Here is an 18920-nt window from a genome sequence, read left to right as displayed (position 1 = left end):
ATCTAGGAAGGGCGAGACCCCAACTGACAGGCGGACCCAGAGGAGGAAAGAGCAGAGGAAGAGGTGGAGCAAGGCTAGAGTCTTAAACTGGTGTCTGGGGGGAGGAGACTCAGACGGAGCTTCAGCGGTCTAGAGTTTCAGACGTAGAGCTGCACGCTGCGGCTGTGAAAACGAAAATGAACTTCAATAAAGACTTTTGTATATAACAACGAACTGGCGTTGGTCCTTTGTGAGCTGGGACCTAGGGCAGCTCTGACAGGTGGGCTCTTATAAACAGATATCAATTAAGTTTTGTCCCCAGTGTGTTCCCAAAGTAAATGCATGCAAAATGAAGCGTTGCTGTAACCCTTCTAAATTTTATTGCTATTGTAAAATAATGATTGATTACTTAACAAATAGTAAAGGAAGATTTTAACTCATCTATCGGGGGTGGGGGGATGAGGTATATGTGTATACATACTGTTTCATTAAAATCAAATGTTTGGAATGGAAATCAGTAACCTCTCGTCAGGTTCATAACTGTGGAATGTGGGTAGTTTTTCAAATCAACACATAAAGGATCTAAATTTCTGGATGCAGTTGTTTTAGACAGCAAGGAATTGTACAATTGAAATACACCATTCTTCTTGGAATACACATGTTCAGAACTTGTTCTTTTCTGGTACAGACATTGAACCACCCAAAATTAGCTGCCCTGGTGACATTGAAACTTCTACTCTTGAACACCAGAACTCTGCAAATATTAGCTGGCAAGTTCCAGAGGCAACTGACAATTCTAGAGATGAGGTAAGGAAAAGCCAAGGCTTTTTGGTTCAACATAAACTCTTTTGTAGGGCCAAGTAATTTTTCATGAATTAATGAGATTATGGGGGCGTGAAGTGCCATAAACCCTCAAATCCCCTGTAAAAGTTCAAAATACTGTTAACTGGCCTAGACTCTTTCAGGGTCTAGCACATGTGCTCATGCTTCACCTCCCCAACGGTGTGAGTGACACAGTCTGGTGGCATGTCCTGGGGTAGTGAGAGCCAGCTGTCCTGGGGAAAACTTTAGAGCAACATTTCTGAAACTCTGGGTCTCCAGCTGTTGTTGGACTATGTTGTAAGAGAGTCAGGGTCAGAGAGGGGAATAAAGGAAAATGACCCTACTAATATCAGAATTATATCATTCTACCAAAAAGCCCCACAAGAATAATAAACCGTGCCTTGAAGAATGCATCGTTGGGAATATGTCATTTTGTCTTTTCATGTACAGTGGTACCTCGGGTTACATAAGCTTCAGGTTACATACGCTTCAGGTTACATACTCCGCTAACCCAGAAATAGTGCTTCAGGTTAAGAACTTTGCTTCATGATGAGAACAGAAATCGTGCTCTGGCGGCACGGCAGCAGCAGGAGGCCCCATTAGCTAAAGTGGTGCTTCAGGTTAAGAACAGTTTCAGTTTAAGTACGGACCTCCGGAACAAATTATGTACTTAACCCAAGGTACCACTGTATCGCTGAATGTGATTTAATGTGCCTTTTGCTATGTCTGTCTCACTGAAATGAGTCTGAATACAGTGGTACCTTGGGTTAAGTACTTAATTCGTTCTGGAGGTCCATTCTTAACCTGAAACTGTTCTTAACCTGAAGCACCACTTTAGCTAGGTAACCCAAGGTACCACTGTATATTCTTGCTACAAGCTAATTAAGGCGTAGCATGCCTTTCCATCTTATAGTATTTTATTGTTATAGTGGTGTTTTAGCGACTGTTTTTTTTTCTTTCTTTCTTTCTTTCTTTTCCCCACGGCACAAGCTGTCACTTATGTGTTGTTTCTACCTGTATGGGCCTATGGCCGTAATAAATATTATCTATCTATCTATTCTTGCTGAGATCCCCTTACTGAGATGTATCTCGTTCTCCACAAAGTGTATCTCTTTTAAAATGTATTTTCCTTACAAAATGTATTTGTGAATGTATCTTTACTGAAATGTTTTTACTGAAATGTTGTATTATGCTGTACTTTTCTGAATCTATCCAAAATGTCATTTTGAAGAATGTACCAATCAAAGTATTTCAAAATGTATGTACTTGACTCAATTTGTATCCAAAAGGCTGCCAAAAACACTCTCCACCACACTGCCATCTACTGAGTCTGCAAATAATGCCATGAATACACACAAATACCGGCTCAAAATAAAGTAGTTTTATTTTCAAATAAGTATGCATACATCAGACTATCACACCCGTATTTATTACAACTACAACTCCCATCATCCCTGACTACTGGTCGTGCTAGCTGGGGATGATGGGAGTTGTAGTCCAAAAACAGCTGGAGACCCAAGTTTGGAAAACACAGCTTTAGGGGGGGGGGGAACTACTAGATGGTTCAACTAATCTGTTGCCTTTATGACCATTTTGTACATCAAGAGCATTACAGACACACACCACTTTCTCCTCTGGCTTTGTTGAGCTGATTATTACTGTATTTTTCGCCCTATAGGACACACTTTTTCCTCTCCAAAAATGAAGGGGAAATGTGTGTGCGTCCTATGGGGCGAATGCAGGCTTTCGCTGAAGCCTGGAGAGCGAAAGGGGTCGGTGCGCACTGACCTCTCTCGCTCTCCAGGCTTCAGGAAGCTATCCGCAAGCCTTGGAAGCCCATGGGAGTTCCCGCCGGGCTCCCAAGGCTTGCGGATAGCAGCCTGTTCTGGGGGCTGGGGTCAGGGGAAGCTCGGGCTTCCGCCGCCCCAGCCCCGTGCCTGGGGGGGGGGAACAATTTTTTCCCCTTTATTTCCCCCCCCCAAAAAAATATCTAGGTGTGCCCTATGGGCCAGTGCGCCCTATAGGGCGAAAAATACGGTAATTGACTAATTCATTTTAGCGGGCTACTTAACCAATACATCAACAGAGGAAGGCCACTGATTAGAGAACATCTGAATATGTTCACTTTTATTGTGGAAGGAGGAAGGATTTCTAACATTGTCTATGACTTCTGCACAAGAAAAAAACTGTAGGGATTTGCTTCACCATTCTACAAAGGTTTTCTTTTCCCCGTGTGCAGCAGAGTCGCACGCAGGCTTCATGAATGAAGTGCATAGCAGCAGATCTTGTCTTCTTAACTATGCACAGCAAAATCTTAGTCTAATGCTTGAAGGAGCTGAGTAAAGAGCAGTTGTGATCAAGGCTCAAGCTTCACACAGCATAGCCTTTTTTTACAGACAGTGGATGCGCAGTTTGCAGACTCCAGTGGAAGTCTAGTGTGGGGCAAAGGGACATCTTAGTCATTCCACATCTGCCCCTAGGCTGCTTCGAGCACTGCAGCTCTAAGAAACCCATGCCCTCCTCTCTCCTCGTAGAATATTTGAAGTCCCAGGCACCACTAAAAAGTTTGTTCCCACCACAGGTGTCGATTCAGGTGACTCCTGCTTTTATTCCCCCTTACCTTTTCCCAATTGGAGAAGTTGATATCACCTATACGGCAGTGGACAGAACTGGGAACCAGGCAAGCTGCACTTTCAGCATCAAAGTTATTGGTGAGTGCTATAGAAAAATTATACACATTTCCGTGTATATACTACATTTCCGAGCACTATTCAAAGTGTTGGTGCTGACCTTTAAAGCCCTAAATGGTCTCGGTCCACTATACCTGAAGGAGCGTCTCCACCCCCATCATTCTGCCTGGACACTGAGGTCCAGCACCGAGGGCCTTCTGGCAGTTTCCTCGCTGCGAGAAGGCAATAAGTGTATAGACAAAACTTTAAGATAAGCTTCCTCAGAGAGATGACCTAGAGTCACCCATGGAACCGAGTTTGGGGATTTTCTTAACGAACTAGTTTGGGTCGGGGGATGGTCTGCGCCTTCAGATCTGTACACAGAATCTGGCGATCATCCGGGTCATTTTATTATCTTTGCCTAACAGGAAAAGGTCAAATTTTTGCTTTTCCGGGAGGTCAGCAAGCCTCACCAGCAGGGGATCAATGGTCTCACTATGTGCCTCTTCATAAAAGGGACATCTAAAGAACAAGTCCTCTGGGCTTCCTATCTCCCCCAATGAACAGGCACAAAGTCTCTGAGCATATGGGACTTTTTAAAAGGATCCTTCCAGGACCAGCGAGGGCAGAGCCGAGCTTCTGGCGAGCACTCTTTATATCTTGTGAGGAGTGGGAAAATGTGTTCCATCTCTCCAGCACTGGGCTTGCATGCCCAGCCTTCCCTTTAACAAAGGAGCTCAGAGCGGTTTGAGCCAACAGTGTGACGCGGCAGCTAAAAAAGCCAATGCAATTCTGGGCTGCATCAATAGGAGTATAGCATCTAGATCAAGGGAAGTAATAGTGCCACTGTATTCTGCTCTGGTCAGACCTCACCTGGAGTACTGTGTCCAGTTCTGGGCACCACAGTTCAAGAAGGACACTGACAAACTGGAACGTGTCCAGAGGAGGGCAACCAAAAAGGTCAAAGGCCTGGAAACGATGCCTTATGAGGAACGGCTAAGGGACCTGGGCATGTTTAGCCTGGAGAAGAGGAGGTTAAGGGGTGATATGATAGCCATGTTCAAATATATAAAAGGATGTCACATAGAGGAGGGAGAAAGGTTGTTTTCTGCTGCTCCAGAGAAGCGGACACGGAGCAATGGATCCAAACTACAAGAAAGAAGATTCCACCTAAACATTAGGAAGTACTTCCTGACAGTAAGAGCTGTTCGACAGTGGAATTTGCTGCCAAGGAGTGTGGTGGAGTCTCCTTCTTTGGAGGTCTTTAAGCAGAGGCTTGACAACCATATGTCAGGAGTGCTCTGATGGTGTTTCCTGCTTGGCAGGGCGTTGGACTCGATGGCCCTTGTGGTCTCTTCCAACTCTATGATTCTATGATTCTATGGTAATACCACTGGAAAGCAAGCGTTTCTTCTCTGATGTAGCGCATCCCCCTCCTGTTCGCTGGGCCTCGTTGGCCTGATGTAAGGAGTTCCTGTGGCTCAGTTGGTAGGATTTTGCGCATAAGGCCTTGTGAGATTGCAGCGAGACATAGGTGTGGATGCGGTCTCATGGCTCGGTTGAGAGCCCCAGTCGTTTGATATGGAAAAGGAATCTAGAAGTGGTCTGGCTGCTTATGTTTGCAGAGAAAGCCCAATATTCCATTGCTATTAAAGCCCTCTTCTGATTCTTATCAGGCAAATAGTCTTATTAAACACACATGTCTGAAGTTGAAAGCTCGCATCAGTGAACTTCTGGCCCCATTAATTTCATGCAGCTTCTTGCCAGTAGAAAAACCCAGCCATGGTCTGCTCAGTATCTGGCAGCAGAGAGCCAGTGGGGAACAGCTAAACGTCTACTTTAATGGAGTTTCGGTGACAGCTCTTCAAATGCATTTATTGTAGCCTTAAACATGATGTATCCATGCTGCATTTATTGATACAAAGTTATTTATGTTTCCTGTTCTAATGACTCATGTAGTCCGCAGGGAGCTCTTATCTTAAACTTGCATGGCATCTCTTGGCGTTCTCATTTAATATTTTCTTTCTTTCTGCTCCCTTGTGATCAAATTTCCTTTTCTGCCTTTAAATTATTTAGACAACGAACCCCCAGTAATTGATAAGTGCAGATCCCCACCACCACTTCAGGGGACTGAGAAGGAGTACAGAGTAACATGGGATGAACCACAGTTTTCAGATAACTCAGGTAAGCTGCTATGATTTCGGGGGGGAGAGAGAGATTTTAAAAAAGAGAGTGAAAATGCCTCAAATAAATCATTTTGCAAACTTTTGTGATGGGGTGGGCTAGCTTTGTTTACATTTGGATGAGATTTGGTCATTGGAGGTGCTTTCTAAATAAAATAATATCATGGCAAGCATGAAGAAATGTAATCTCAAGATAAGGCTTTTAATATGTAGTACTAATTGATAGAGGGGACACAGGTGGCGCTGTGGTCTAAACCACTGAGCCTCTTGGGCTTGCCGATCAGAAGGTTGGCGGTTTGAATCCCCGCGACGGGGTGAGCTCCCGTTGCTCAGTCCCTGCTCCTGCCAACCTAGCAGTTTGAAAGCACGCCGGTGCAAGTAGATAAATAGGTACCACTCTGGCGGGAAGGTAAACAGTGTTTCCGTGCACTGCTCTGGTTCGCCAGAAGCGGCTTAGTCATGCTGGCCACATGACCCGGAAGCTGTACACTGGCTCCCTCGGCCAGTGAAGCAAGATGAGCACCGCAACCCCAGAGTCGGTCACGACTGGAACTAATGGTCAGGGGTCCCTTTACCTTTACTAATTGATAGAGGGGGTGCAGGTGGTGCTGTGGTCTAAACCACAGAGGCTAGGGCTTGCCGATCAGAAGGTCGGCGGTTCAAATCCCCACGACAGGGTGAGCTCCCGTTGCTCGGTCCCTGCTCCTGCCAACCTAGCAGTTTGAAAGCACGCCGGTGCAAGTAGATAAATAGGTACCACTCTGGCAAGAAGGTAAATGACGTTTCCGTGCGCTGCTCTGGTTCACCAAAAGTGGCTTAGTCATGCTGGCCACATCACTCGGAAAAACTGTCTGCGGACAAATGCCGGCTCCCCCAGCCTGTAAAGCAAGATGAGCACCACAACCCCAGAGTCATCTGTGACGTGACTTAACCATCCAGGGGTCCTTTACCTTTACTTTTTTACTAATTGATAGAGAATGAATGCTGCCTTTATGTCATTTACTCTTAATGCTTGCTAGCATGAGAATGGAAAATCTGGCATAATGGCTTGAATGCTAACTAGATCTCACCGGAGGGAGCAACTCTGGGGCAGAGTCCTGTTTGTGGGACAATCCCACCCTCTGAAGGCCCTTGGAGGCAGCTTTCCAAAATACTCTCCAAAAATCTGCTCCAGAGGCCGAGGGACCCCCCAGAGCAACATCAGAGGTGGTGCAGGAGGCTGTAGAGAGAGGGGGAGGGGGGAATTTGCTAATAGTGCTTCCCTCCCCATTCTTCCACCAGGTTCATCTGTTGGTTTTTTCCCCCATGTGTCAGTTGAAGGAGGCTTTCTGTTTGCAGCCTCCTACAAGCCATTATAATTATATATTAGTTAACCTTTGGAATACATTCAAAGGGGTTCCCAAAATAGGGTAATAAAGCATTCTTAAACAGCTTATAGTCATATTCCCACAATCCCACGCTGTTCTTACGACCAAAATTAATTAGAGACTTGGTTATACCGCACTAAGCATTTGAAGAACGTTCCCTCAAAAAACATTTTCCAACGTTTCATAGGACTCATTGGGATTTAGTAAAATCCGGTGCCATCGGGCTTCAAGCATTTAAAGCCCAGAACAATGGCTTTGGACTCAGGTTGGTAGGACTACGGTTTGTAGGCAGAAATAATGGACTGGTGTCTACTTCTTCTTTTTTCTCCTCTGGCTTTTCTAGGTGTGGTCTTAACAATAACGAAAAGTCACTCACCTGGAGATATTTTTCCCAAAGGAGAGACAGTGGTTCAGTATACTGCCAGTGACTCCTCAGGAAATAACCGGACCTGTGAGCTCCACATAGTCATCAGAGGTAGGTTTTGTTGGTGCTTACATTTAAAATGGCTTGCACAGTTTATGGGTATTTCCTGAAATTAATGGACTGTGCAGAATTAGATAAATTAACAGGAAGGATTCGAAACCTGCGGGATCAGAGATTCTTAGAAGATTGGAGTAAATATATGAATTATTTGAAAAGCAGTTGTAATGAGCAGATTAGGCTAGTTCTGCAAGGAGGACTAATTGAAACATTGCAAGAAAGACTATGAAGAGAACTATTAGTTAAGGATAATTAAGAGTAATAGAGAAATTAAGAAATGCTGAACAAGTGAAAAAGAACAGGAAATCATCAGAGGTTGTTGACGGAAGTCTAAAATATTGTATAAGATAAGAAGTTATGTTAAATGATTCTTGGAAATGATATGTTTTAAAAAACTTATATAGTTTATGGTATTTCCAAAAATTCTCCTCCTCTGAATTTCTCTTTTGTACTTAAGAGTTCCACATTTTCCATTAAATCTGATGTTGTTGCTTTAATTTCTGGATTATATAGAGAGCGCAGTCTGCCATAACTTTAAGCTCCTTTGGTTAATTTTTGTTTTCTCTCCCCAATGAACAAAATAGTGATATTGATGCCACCATACGTACAGCTATGTCAACATTTTTGTGTGGGGTGATTTGACAATGTGCAGGCGTGCTTGTGCACATCGGTAAAGCACTGCAGAAAAAGACTCTTGCTGCAATCGTACATACAATCGCATCAAGATTCCTTTGTTGCTGTGTTTAGAAATTTGCACCCATGGGTGCTATACAGAGGGAAAGAGATAGATGCAAATGAACTCTTAGGTTGTGGGAATTTTCACATGCTCCAGTTCCAGAATTAATTTTAGAAATTCTCCCAGGAGGAGAATTCAGGAGGAGTGGAACTGAGGAGAAGAAGATCACAGAGCAATCAAAGTACAGTGGTACCTCGGGTTAAGTACTTAATTCGTTCTGGAGGCCTGTACTTAACCTGAAACTGTTCTTAACCTGAAGCACCACTTTAGCTAATGGGGCCTCCTGCTGCCGTCGTGCCGCTGGAGCCTGATTTCTGTCCTTATCCTAAAGCAAAGTTCTTAACCTGAAGCACTATTTCTGGGTTAGTGGAGTCTGTAACCTGAAACGTATGTAACCTGAAGCGTATGTAACCCGAGGTACCACTGTACAGAACTTTGGGGTGGGGGTCTGCTCATCCTTGTGTACCACAGGCTCAATATCCAAAATAAAGGTGGTTTGCATTTTTTAATGCCAAGAGGAAGCACAAGAGCCTTCCTCTATTGTTTTCTCTTTTTTTCCCTTCCCCAGGCTCTCCTTGTGAAATCCCCTTTACCCCAGTAAACGGGGATTTTATATGCACAGAAGATAAGACAGGAGTTAATTGCACATTACGCTGCATGGCTGGATATGACTTCACATCAGGTTCCAATGAAAATTACTATTGTGCCTACACAGATGGTATCTGGAATCCACCGTATTCTACAGAATGGCCTGACTGTTCTCGTAAGGTTTATATTATGTATTTTGATTTCCAAGGACCTAGTGCATTCTTTGTCTAAGTGATACAGGAACTGGGAACTGGGCATTATATTAAAAGAAACCTAGGCTTCAGTCTGAAGTCCTGGTTCTAATAAAACCTACAAGCAACCACAGCTAGGATTGAGGTACTAACAGCTGAGGAATTGCTGGAATTATTTCTGTTTCCACAACGAAAAAGATGGTGCTGTGTTATTTAACAGAGATTCAGGGGCTGTTCCAGACCCCTGGGAGAGTTCTTATCTTCCCTTTCCTGCTAACCTCTTCAGTGACACACACAGGGGATGAACTGGATTAGATGTCTAGCTATTAAGCAAATATTGAAATGTCAGCAAAATACTTTCCTTCTAAATTGCAAAAATATGACTCCTAATTCAAAGCACGGTTATTTGGAATGTTGGGTTTTTTATTATTATTATTATAACAAATACCTTTAGCCACTTACTTCCTCACAGGAAGCATGCTTAGGATTGCAGGCAGTGTCATACTGGCCTGGTTTGCAAGTCATGCTAAACCAGATTTTGGTTTACCATGAATGTGTGAACATGCTGACTCCCAGTGGAGACCCCCATAACCAGCTTTTCTCCTCCCAGTCTTTTTAGGTCAGGGTTTGGCTTAGCATGCTATCCAGACATGGGTTGTAGTTAAAGTCTCTTCTCCTTAACCTTGGCTCACAACCATAAGGAAGAGGCCTTGCCCAAGATTTGGATGACATGCTAAGTCAAACCATGGATGCTACTCCTAAACAGCCCAAGAAGGAACAAAGTGGCCATGATTTCCTCCTCAGGAGCCAACCATGTTTGGACTAAGTCATGGTTTAGCTTAGTGTGTCATGTGAACATGCCAAAATATGTGATTGGAATGCAATCATACCTCAGAAGTCGAATGGCATCCGTTCTGGAAGTCCGTTTGACTTCTAAAACATTCAGAAACCAAAGCGCGGCTTCTGATTGGCTGCGGGAAGCTCCTGCAGCCCATCAGAAACCTCGCAAGATGTTCGTCTCATGAAAATCGTTCAGAAAACCGGAACATTCACTTCTGGGTTTCAATCGTTCGGGAGCCAAGGCGTTCGAGATCCGAGGTACGGCTGTAATTCTTACATACTTGCTGATAGTAGTCAGATACAAGTTATTCATTATAGCTAGTTTCTTCACTTCTTACTTATGGAAACAAAACCAGAAAATTATCCATTTTGACATAAAATACCTAACAAAATTTGGTATAAACGAAGCTAACATACTTTTCAGACAGCACCCCTCCAGCCGCTCGCTACTGCTCTGTTTAACTTCAGGCACATGGTGAAGACTTTTTTTGTTATATGTGAGCTTTTTAAGTGTTAAGTAAGTACTTATTTAAAGTAAACTTTTCTCATGTTATGGGAAAGGGCATTCTTGGTGGTGGCTGCTTCCAGACTCTCCTTCTCTGGAGAAACTTCTCCTTCCCTGGAGAAACTAGACTGGCTCCCACCTTTTTGTCCTTCCATTGGCAGGTGAAGACGTTATTGTTCCAACAGGCTTTTAACTGAGCCTAGGACTTGCCGATCAGAAGGTCAGCGGTTCGAATCCCCGCAACGGGGTGAGCTCCCGTTGCTGAGTCCCTGCTCCTGCCCACCTAGCAGTTCGAAAGCACGTCAAAGTGCAAGTAGATAAATAGGTACCACTCTGGCGGGAAGGTAAACGGTGTTTCCGTGCGCTGCTCTGGTTTGCCAGAAGCAACTTAGTCATGCTGACCACATGACCTGGAAGCTGTACGCCGGTTCCCTCAGCCAATAAAGCAAGATGAGCGCTGCAACCCCAGAGTCGGTCACGACTGGGGGTTGGGGTCTGGTCAGGGGTCCCTTTACCTTTACCTTTAATGTAAGGGCTAGTGTTGTGCTGTTTACATTTTAATTATTTGTATGTTTTGAACAGGTTTTATATGTGCATGTAGTTTTAATTCTATTAATGTTTATTTGTTTTTTTAATGTCTCTCCCTCCCCACACACTTTTAGCAATTCTTGGTTTTATCTGTAAGCCACCAATGGGGGGGAGTGGGGGTATAAATAAATATAATCTTCTTAACTGGCTTATCATTTTTATAAAAATCTCTTTTGTACACTGCTTGGAAGTGGTATATGAATCGTTTAAATAAACGAAGAATCCTCCCATACCCTTTTTTTCAGTGAATCGGTTGGCAAACCATGGTTTCAAATCCTTTGAGATGCTGTACAAAGCAACGCGATGTGATGACAGCAACCTTCTTAAAAATTTCGGGGACGCTTTTCAGAGTGCGCTTGGTAAAATGGTGGGTTAGTAATGCACCATCCTTTAAAAAGTAATTATTATCATTTCATGAATTGAATTGCTTGCCCTTGAAATGTTGAGCACACAATATGTACAGCAGAGCGACAATATTTAATTTCAGGAGTAAATTTTCTATAGTTCAGATAATTGTCTAATAATTGTAATACTTGGTACCGTTTGAATAAGATGCGTTTATATTCCTAAACCAAGCCTGTTTCCTACCTTTCGGTTTATGAAAGCTACTGGCTGATGGAACAGTTATTTCTTATTTGGAAAATAATATTTTAATTGGGTAATGGCTGGGAAGTTAAAGCTTTGTATCTATTTTAAATTAAGAGGTAGATTTTAGCATTGCACTGTTATGCGTTGTTCTGTCCATGCAAAGCACTACAGTTTGCCAGATGGAATGTGCTATTCTGGGGGGTTTCTCTCAATTCCCCCAGAGGCAATTTGGGGTGGCACTGGGGGAGGAGAGGGGAGAATGCCCCCTTGTGCAAGTAGAAGTCTTTGCACAGGACTTCACCTTACAGAAATAATCAGGCAGTTTCCTGCCCAGTGTTTTCACTGTTACTCTTAAATCATGGCTCATAGGTTCCATCGTTTTGCAATGATGTCGATGACATTGACTGCAGACTGGAGGATCTGCCACAGAAACATTGCTTGGAATATAATTATGACTATGAAAATGGCTTTGCAATTGGTAAGTGAATTATTTTGCTGCTCACTAGCTCTAAACCTCCTTGATAGCCTAAATAAGAAGGGAACATTCAGCAGTCCTGAAGATGTACTGATCCATCTAGCAAATCTCGATTTGGGTCTATCAAATCATTGCAAACACATGTTTGAGCCCTGGACAAAGAAAAGTGAGGGGTAGTGGGGGGGGGTTGTGTGTGGGGGGGTCATGTTTGCAGATATGATTCAGAGTAGATAACTTTTCCTTCACTACAAATTCCCATTTTCCTTCTTGTTTTGAAAGAACAGTTATGGCGCTCTGTTGAATTCATTTCAGAATAATGTGCAGCAAGCATTGCCAAATATTTATTTATTTATTTATTTATTTATTTATTTATTTATTTATTTATTTATTTATTTATGCCCTGCCCATCTGGCTGGGTTTCCCCAGCCGCTCTGAGTGGCACCCAACAAAATATTAAAAATACAATAAAGCATCAAATATTAAAAACGTCCCTAAACAGAGCTGCCTTCAGATGTCTTCTAAAGGTCAGATAGCTGTTTATTTCCTTGACATCTGATGGGAGGACATTCCACAGGGCGGGTGCCACCACCGAGGAGGCCCTCTGCCTTCAGGTGTCTTCTAAAATCAGATACAGTGGTACCTCGGTTTACAAACTTAATCAGTTCCGGAAGTCCGTTCTTAAACCAAAGCCATTCTTAAACCAAAGTGCGCTTTCCCTAATGAGACCTCCCGCCGCCGGTGCCCTTCCACTCTTTGGCTTCCGTTCGTAGACCGAGGTAAAGTTTGCTAACCAAAACATCTACGTCTGGTTTTGCGGAGTTCATATACCGAATAGTTCGTTAACAGGGCTGTTCTTAAACCGACGTACCACTGTAGTTGTTTATTTCCTTGGCATCTGATGGGAGGGTGTTCCACAGGGCGGGTGCCACTACCAAGAAGGCCCTCTGCCTGGTTCCCTACCTCTGCTGGATACATGTTCTGAAGTCAAATCAGATTTCTACATGCAATGAGGTCTTTTCGTTTTCTTCTTTCAACCATTTAGCAGTGCTTCATCCGTGTGTGTTGGCATCCTTGGGAGTTGTTGCTCTATTATCATTGTGATATTTCCTCTTCATACTAATGACTGCCAGGTCCCGGTGGCTGGGGTGGAGCAAATCGGCTAGATTATTCGTACGATGATTTCCTTGAGGCAGTTCCTGAAGAAGAGAAACCTAACCCACTATCTGGTTCGGTGAATGTGGCACACTCCCGGGTCAAAAGGCACAAAAAAATGAATGTGCCTACATCAGACCACAAAATAAAGTTGGTTTTTAATATAACTGGTAAGGAGAACCCTCTTTTTTTCATTATTGTATAAAATATTGCTAATCAGGTGTAATATTTCATACTGTGCCTGGTATAAAAACAAGAGATTTTCGAGTGAGTTTTAAGAGTGGCTTTTCCTTTTGCCATGATATTCAGGAGTGGTGTCTAACAATCTGCATATTTGCATTATTATTATTATTATTTATACTCGCCTGCTCTGACTTATGGCGTTGCGGGAGTCAACATTTTCAAGCCTTTGTGAGGTTTGTTTGTTTTTGTTTTTTCCCTAATCCCAGCTAGTGTACCATTGCCTGATGAACGAAATGATACACTGGAATCGGAGAACCAACAGCGCCTTCTAAAAACACTAGAGACTATCACAAACAGGCTGAAAAGAACTCTCAGTAAGGATCCAATGTATTCTTTTCAGTTTTCTTCTGAACTGCTCGTAGCAGACGCCAACTCACTAGAAGCTGAAAAGGCCTTCCTGTTTTGCAGGCCAGGCTCTGTCCTAAGAGGCCGGATGTGTGGTAAGCAAAATTCAGCTTTAAGTCTTTTTCCCTGACCTTAGTTGCAGTAAATAAAAGAAAGGTTACTGCTTTCGAGAACTGAGAAAGCGTGATAGAATCTTAACAGGTGGCAAAGTTTTCAATAACGCTGTTCCATCCCCTCTTTCCGCTATAACAGAAAAAAATGTGAAAGAGGCAAATTTTCATAATTTCTGTGTGCAGATTTGGATATATCTGGATATTTCAGTGCTATGGCCTATGTACCATTTCATTGTACAGCAGTGCTGCTTATGTGACTGCAAACATTATATTACACCAAATGAAGTCTTCTTTCAAGTTCAAACCTTAACGACCTTCAGCTGCTTCAATTCCGCAGTTTATGATCTCATCTTTTCTAGCACGCGCTCGTACATTAGTCCAAATTAAACTCTAATTAACAGGAGAACCTCTGCTTCTTAATGGCGGCATTGGGGGGCTATTGGCAGGCGAAGTGCTTTTTCACTCAGCGCCACCCTGCCTCCCGCACTCTATGCCGGAGCGAGAGCCAGGTACTGAGACAAACTGCAAGTGGAGCCCATCCCCCCTGTCCCTGTGGGGGGGGGGCTTACAAGGATAATTCTCAATCATAATTCACAAGCACAATTCAAAGTGTTGGTGCTGACTTTTAAAGCCCTAAACGGCCTCAGCCCAGTATACCTGAAGCAGCGTCTCCACCCCCATCATTCAGCCCAGACACTGAGGTCCACCTCCAAGAGCCTTCTGGCGGTTCCTTCACTTCGAGAAGTGAGGTTGCAGGGAACCAGGCAAAGGGCCTTCTTGGTGGCGGCGCCCACCTTGTGGAACGCCCTCCCATCAGATGTCAAGGAAATAAACAAATATCTGACTTTTAGAAGACATCTGAAGGCAGCCCTGTTTAGGGAAGTTTTTAATGTTTGGAATTTTATTCTGTTTTTAATGTTCTGTTGAATGCTGCCCAGAGTAGCTGGGGAAACCCAGCCGGATGGGTGGGGTAGAAATAATAAATTATTGTTATATTAGTAATAATATTACTATTATTATTATTATCAATCATCCTTGTTTTTATTTGCCAAAAATCTCCTGCTGTCGTGGGAGCTGCTTCCATTTTAAGGCAGACTGGAATCGGAAGCCCGATTGCAAACATTATATTATCTGTATTGTGGTGCGTTCATAGATCAGCTGAAATGGATGAGTTAATTCATCCTTCAGCCAAATTCATATGGCTTTTCTGCAGGTAGGAAATGTTTGAATGGAGGAGCATTCAGCTATGTGAACCCCCCCCCCTGTAGTCTGGCTGGTGTAGTTCAGACACGGGTTTTGCCTTGCTTTCTGTTGCTTGTGAGAACTGGGCTGTGGTCAGCAGCTACCGTAGACAAAGATCTTCATTACATTTTCCATGCATAACTTTTCTTTTGTCCGGTTAAATCACAGTTAACTGCCCTCTGGGGACTTATTACTCCCTGGAACACCATGCATGTGAAAGCTGCTGGATTGGTTCGTACCAAGATGAGGAAGGGCAGTTGGAATGTAAGAACTGCCCTTCTGCTAGCTACACTGAATATCTCCATGCCAGAAGTATATCAGAATGTAAAGGTGAGAGGTTAGCAATCATGTAATACCTTTTTAAAAAGCAACTAAAGATGTAAGTTTTTCATTTAGACACTGCAAAAAATTGCTTTTTAAATATTTTAATAATATTTAGAATTTATTTTAAACAGTTGTGGAGACTAGAACTACATATTTAAAATAAAAGTCTAGTTTATGGGTTTTTTTTGTTTTAGAATTGTGGAAAAATAAAGGAAGGGGAAATTGCAAAGCTAATATTAAAAGTTCAGCCTTTAGCTGGGTAGAAACCTATTTCTTAATCTGGACTGTCTTTCAACCAAATGACTCGAAGGCAGTTCACAACCCTGAGTGATATTCAGCATGATGTGAGTAGCAGTTCACTTGTGCGACAGGACTTCCTCATCCTCTCCAACCATGCACCTTTCTGAAAGGTTCCCCCAACACTTTGGGATGGGGCACAGAAGGCCTACAAGGAGGAAGAGAGGTAAAAGTCCTTTTGCACCAGCGGAAGTCCGTTTCAGGTAGCCGCAGTTGAATATCACGCAATAAAAAAAATGGTAATAAAACCAACAAAATCAGTAGATCAGGCACGAAACAAGAAACCAGTGGTAAGAACAGCAGGTTAAAACAATTACAACTCAAAACCTCAACACAAGTAGTTCTCAAGCTTTTGTCTCTCCCTCGGCTGTTGATCCAATGCGTCTGGTATTATACTGTAATCGGTGCGTTTGACTGAAAAGACCAATCACCAAATGGACTTCTTTTTTCTGTGGGCTTCACATTTTGCCTAACTGTTCAGCACTCACAATAAGTGCAGCTTGTGTTCTTGGCAGATGCTCCGTGCTAATTGCATTTTGCAAGCAGTTGTGGTGTGCAGATTCTTTGGGCTTGTAAGTGACCAGTTACATTGTGTTTTAGAGGTTATTCTGCCTTTGGCTCCTTGGGTTATTGGCTGTTCTCCTTGATGCATATTTGAAGCTAGATATTGCTTAATTCTGGTGTATTGTTCTTCCCTAATTAGCTGAGTGCAAACCGGGAACCTATTCTCCAAATGGCCTTGAGATCTGCGAATCATGTCCTCTTGGCAAATATCAGCCTGTAACTGGATCTAAGCACTGCATTCCTTGCCCAGAAAGCATGTCAACAGTCAAAAGAGGAGCTGTGGATATATCAGCATGTGGAGGTTTGCGAAATTCAAATTCCGGGAAACAGCATGTTGCTAAACCCTATGCAGTACAACTTTCCTGATCTCTGAATAACTGGAATATTTTTGAGTAGAAGCATGTGTTGTATCTTTCTTCTATACTCTGCTTATTGATCCTTTAACTTTATGAAGAAAGGAAAAGACAAGGTTGAACTGAACCCATGGCTTTGAGGTACAGAAATAATCTCTTTGGGGACAATTTTCCTCCATTGACAAATATTCCATAGTGATTTCTAATAGTTAACACAGATCACAGATCACTCCTTGGGGAAAACTTAGCATTTGATATATGCTACTGCCTTCCAGGCCTGCACAAATCATGACTCATCACCCAAGTCAGGTAACCGATTAGGAGTCTGATCTGCCTCCTGTTTTTGCAGCCTAGATCTCAGCAGAAGTTAATAAAAGGTGCCAGATGTCTAGTCTGGCCTTCAATTATAATTATCAATTATCAATATCCTCCTCTTCTTCCATCTTGAGAAAAAGGGTCTTCTATATTTTGTGGGGGGAAACAACCCTATTTACAAAGATGGTACAGTGGTACCTCTGGTTGCAAACGGGATCCGTTCCAGAGGCCCACTCACAACATGAAAAGAGCGCAACCCGCAGTGGTGCATCTGCGCATGCATGGGTTGCAATTCACCGCTTCTGCGCATGCGTGTGACGTCAGTTTGCGCTTCTGCACATGCGCGAGCATCGAAACCCGGAAGTAACCCTTTCCGGTACTTCCAGGTCGCAGCGGGACGTAACCTGAAAGAACATAACATGAAGCAAATGTAACATGAGTTATGACTGTATAGTAGTCGTTGAAATAGGTTTGTGTTTTGCACTTTGCAGTACCTTGTCCATCTGGAGAATTCTCTCGCTCTGGTTTAATGCCCTGCCACCCTTGTCCCAGAGACTATTATCAGCCTGACCCCGGAAAGTCCTATTGCCTGTCTTGTCCATTTTATGGGACTACTACCGTGATCGGCGCCAGGTCTATAACAGACTGTTCAAGTAAGTTATTTTCTTTGAAGAAAATGAAAAATTGGCAGTAGGGTTAATGATCAAAGTTACATAGCAATTGTTACATAGCAATTGTTAGGCATTCTAGGTCAAGACTTGCCAAAAGAGAGACAGAAACTCTTTATGTACGCTACAACTGCGGCTAGGATACTGCTAGCCCAAAGACTGAAGAGTGATAGAGTACCAACTAAAGAAGAATGGCAAGGAAAACTAATGGAATACGCCAAAATGGCAAAACTAACTGAAAGAATACGAAACAAGGACAATAGAGACTTTGGGAGAGATTGGGAACCATTTATGATATACCTACAGAAATACGTAAAGCAGTGAACTCACTAGCAGGTTTTGAGTAAATACTTACAATCAACAAAATTAATATATTTACAAGAATGCTATAAAATATATGGAAAGCATGACAACATTACAGGTTTAAGACATTAAAATTTAAGATATATCAAAGAATGCAGGAGAAGACATTAAAAATAAACCATAAGAGGAAGTTGAGGGAAGTCGTAGGGGGGGAGGGGAAAACTATCTTTTTCTTTATTTTTATTATATGATGTGATAATTGGATGTTTCAAATATAAAATCTAATAAAAAAATTTTTTAAAAAAGTTACATAGCAACATGCTTTTACTAATGGTTGCTTCCAAGGAAAAGCTTCTTGCTGCCTTCCCTGTCCTCTCATAGCAAGAAACTCGTATAGTCACACTATGTGGAATGTTTCATCAGCACAAGCTTTCCACCTTGACAGATGGAACACCTGGCATGTTGTTTAGGGGGTTATCCTGATACACACACCCCGGGCCAATTGTAGGTGGTGCACAGGGGGAAGAAGGAGGAAAGCCCTGTTGTGCAACCATCAGACCTTGTGCAGGGCTTCTTGCTGATGGGACTTCTTGCGTGAATCCCTCCCACTGTACCCAGCACATAGGCTGGACACTAGCAAATTCAGTTGTCTCACCATCCCGAAGGCCAAACAATCGGGTTTCTGGTTTGATAAGCTGGTCTCAAAAGTTGCAGCCTGTTTTCTTTCATGTGTGCTGGTGTTCCTTTCGTTCCTCCTATTCTCACTGCTACAAACATGGTCCATACATTCGCTGACATTCATCTGCAGTGGGCCTAAATATTTAAGAAAGATACTCAATTCAGTGATTTAATGGATAGAACTAGGGCAGGGTTTTCAAAACTGGCGTCTCCAGCTCTTTTTTGAACTACAACTCCCATCTTCCCTAGCGAGCTGAATCAATGGTAAGGGATGATAGGAACTGAAGTCCCAAAACAGCTGGAGACCCAAC

At 42.9% G+C, this 18920-nt stretch overlaps 1 protein-coding gene across 2 annotated transcripts in view; it reads left to right on the top strand.

The window, feature by feature from the left end:
• The window catches only part of SVEP1 (sushi, von Willebrand factor type A, EGF and pentraxin domain containing 1), a 127606-nt gene that overhangs the window by 44152 nt on the left and 64534 nt on the right, over positions 1-18920 (top strand). For both annotated transcript variants that reach the window (XM_083482095.1, XM_083482096.1), the window contains exons 8-19: positions 668-786; positions 3383-3512; positions 5547-5654; positions 7364-7495; positions 8806-9000; positions 11195-11316; positions 11907-12015; positions 13143-13334; positions 13614-13847; positions 15276-15437; positions 16432-16593; positions 17452-17613. In XM_083482095.1, coding sequence (XP_083338221.1) covers positions 668-786; positions 3383-3512; positions 5547-5654; positions 7364-7495; positions 8806-9000; positions 11195-11316; positions 11907-12015; positions 13143-13334; positions 13614-13847; positions 15276-15437; positions 16432-16593; positions 17452-17613 — 1827 coding nt within the window. The remainder of the gene's footprint in view (positions 1-667; positions 787-3382; positions 3513-5546; positions 5655-7363; positions 7496-8805; positions 9001-11194; positions 11317-11906; positions 12016-13142; positions 13335-13613; positions 13848-15275; positions 15438-16431; positions 16594-17451; positions 17614-18920) is intronic.

This window comes from Podarcis liolepis (genome assembly GCF_965112155.1).
Source record: "Podarcis liolepis genome assembly, chromosome: 17".
NCBI classification, from domain to species: Eukaryota; Metazoa; Chordata; class Lepidosauria; order Squamata; family Lacertidae; genus Podarcis; species Podarcis liolepis.
Note: the sequence above shows the minus strand (reverse complement) of the source record. Positions and strands in the feature narration are given on the sequence as shown.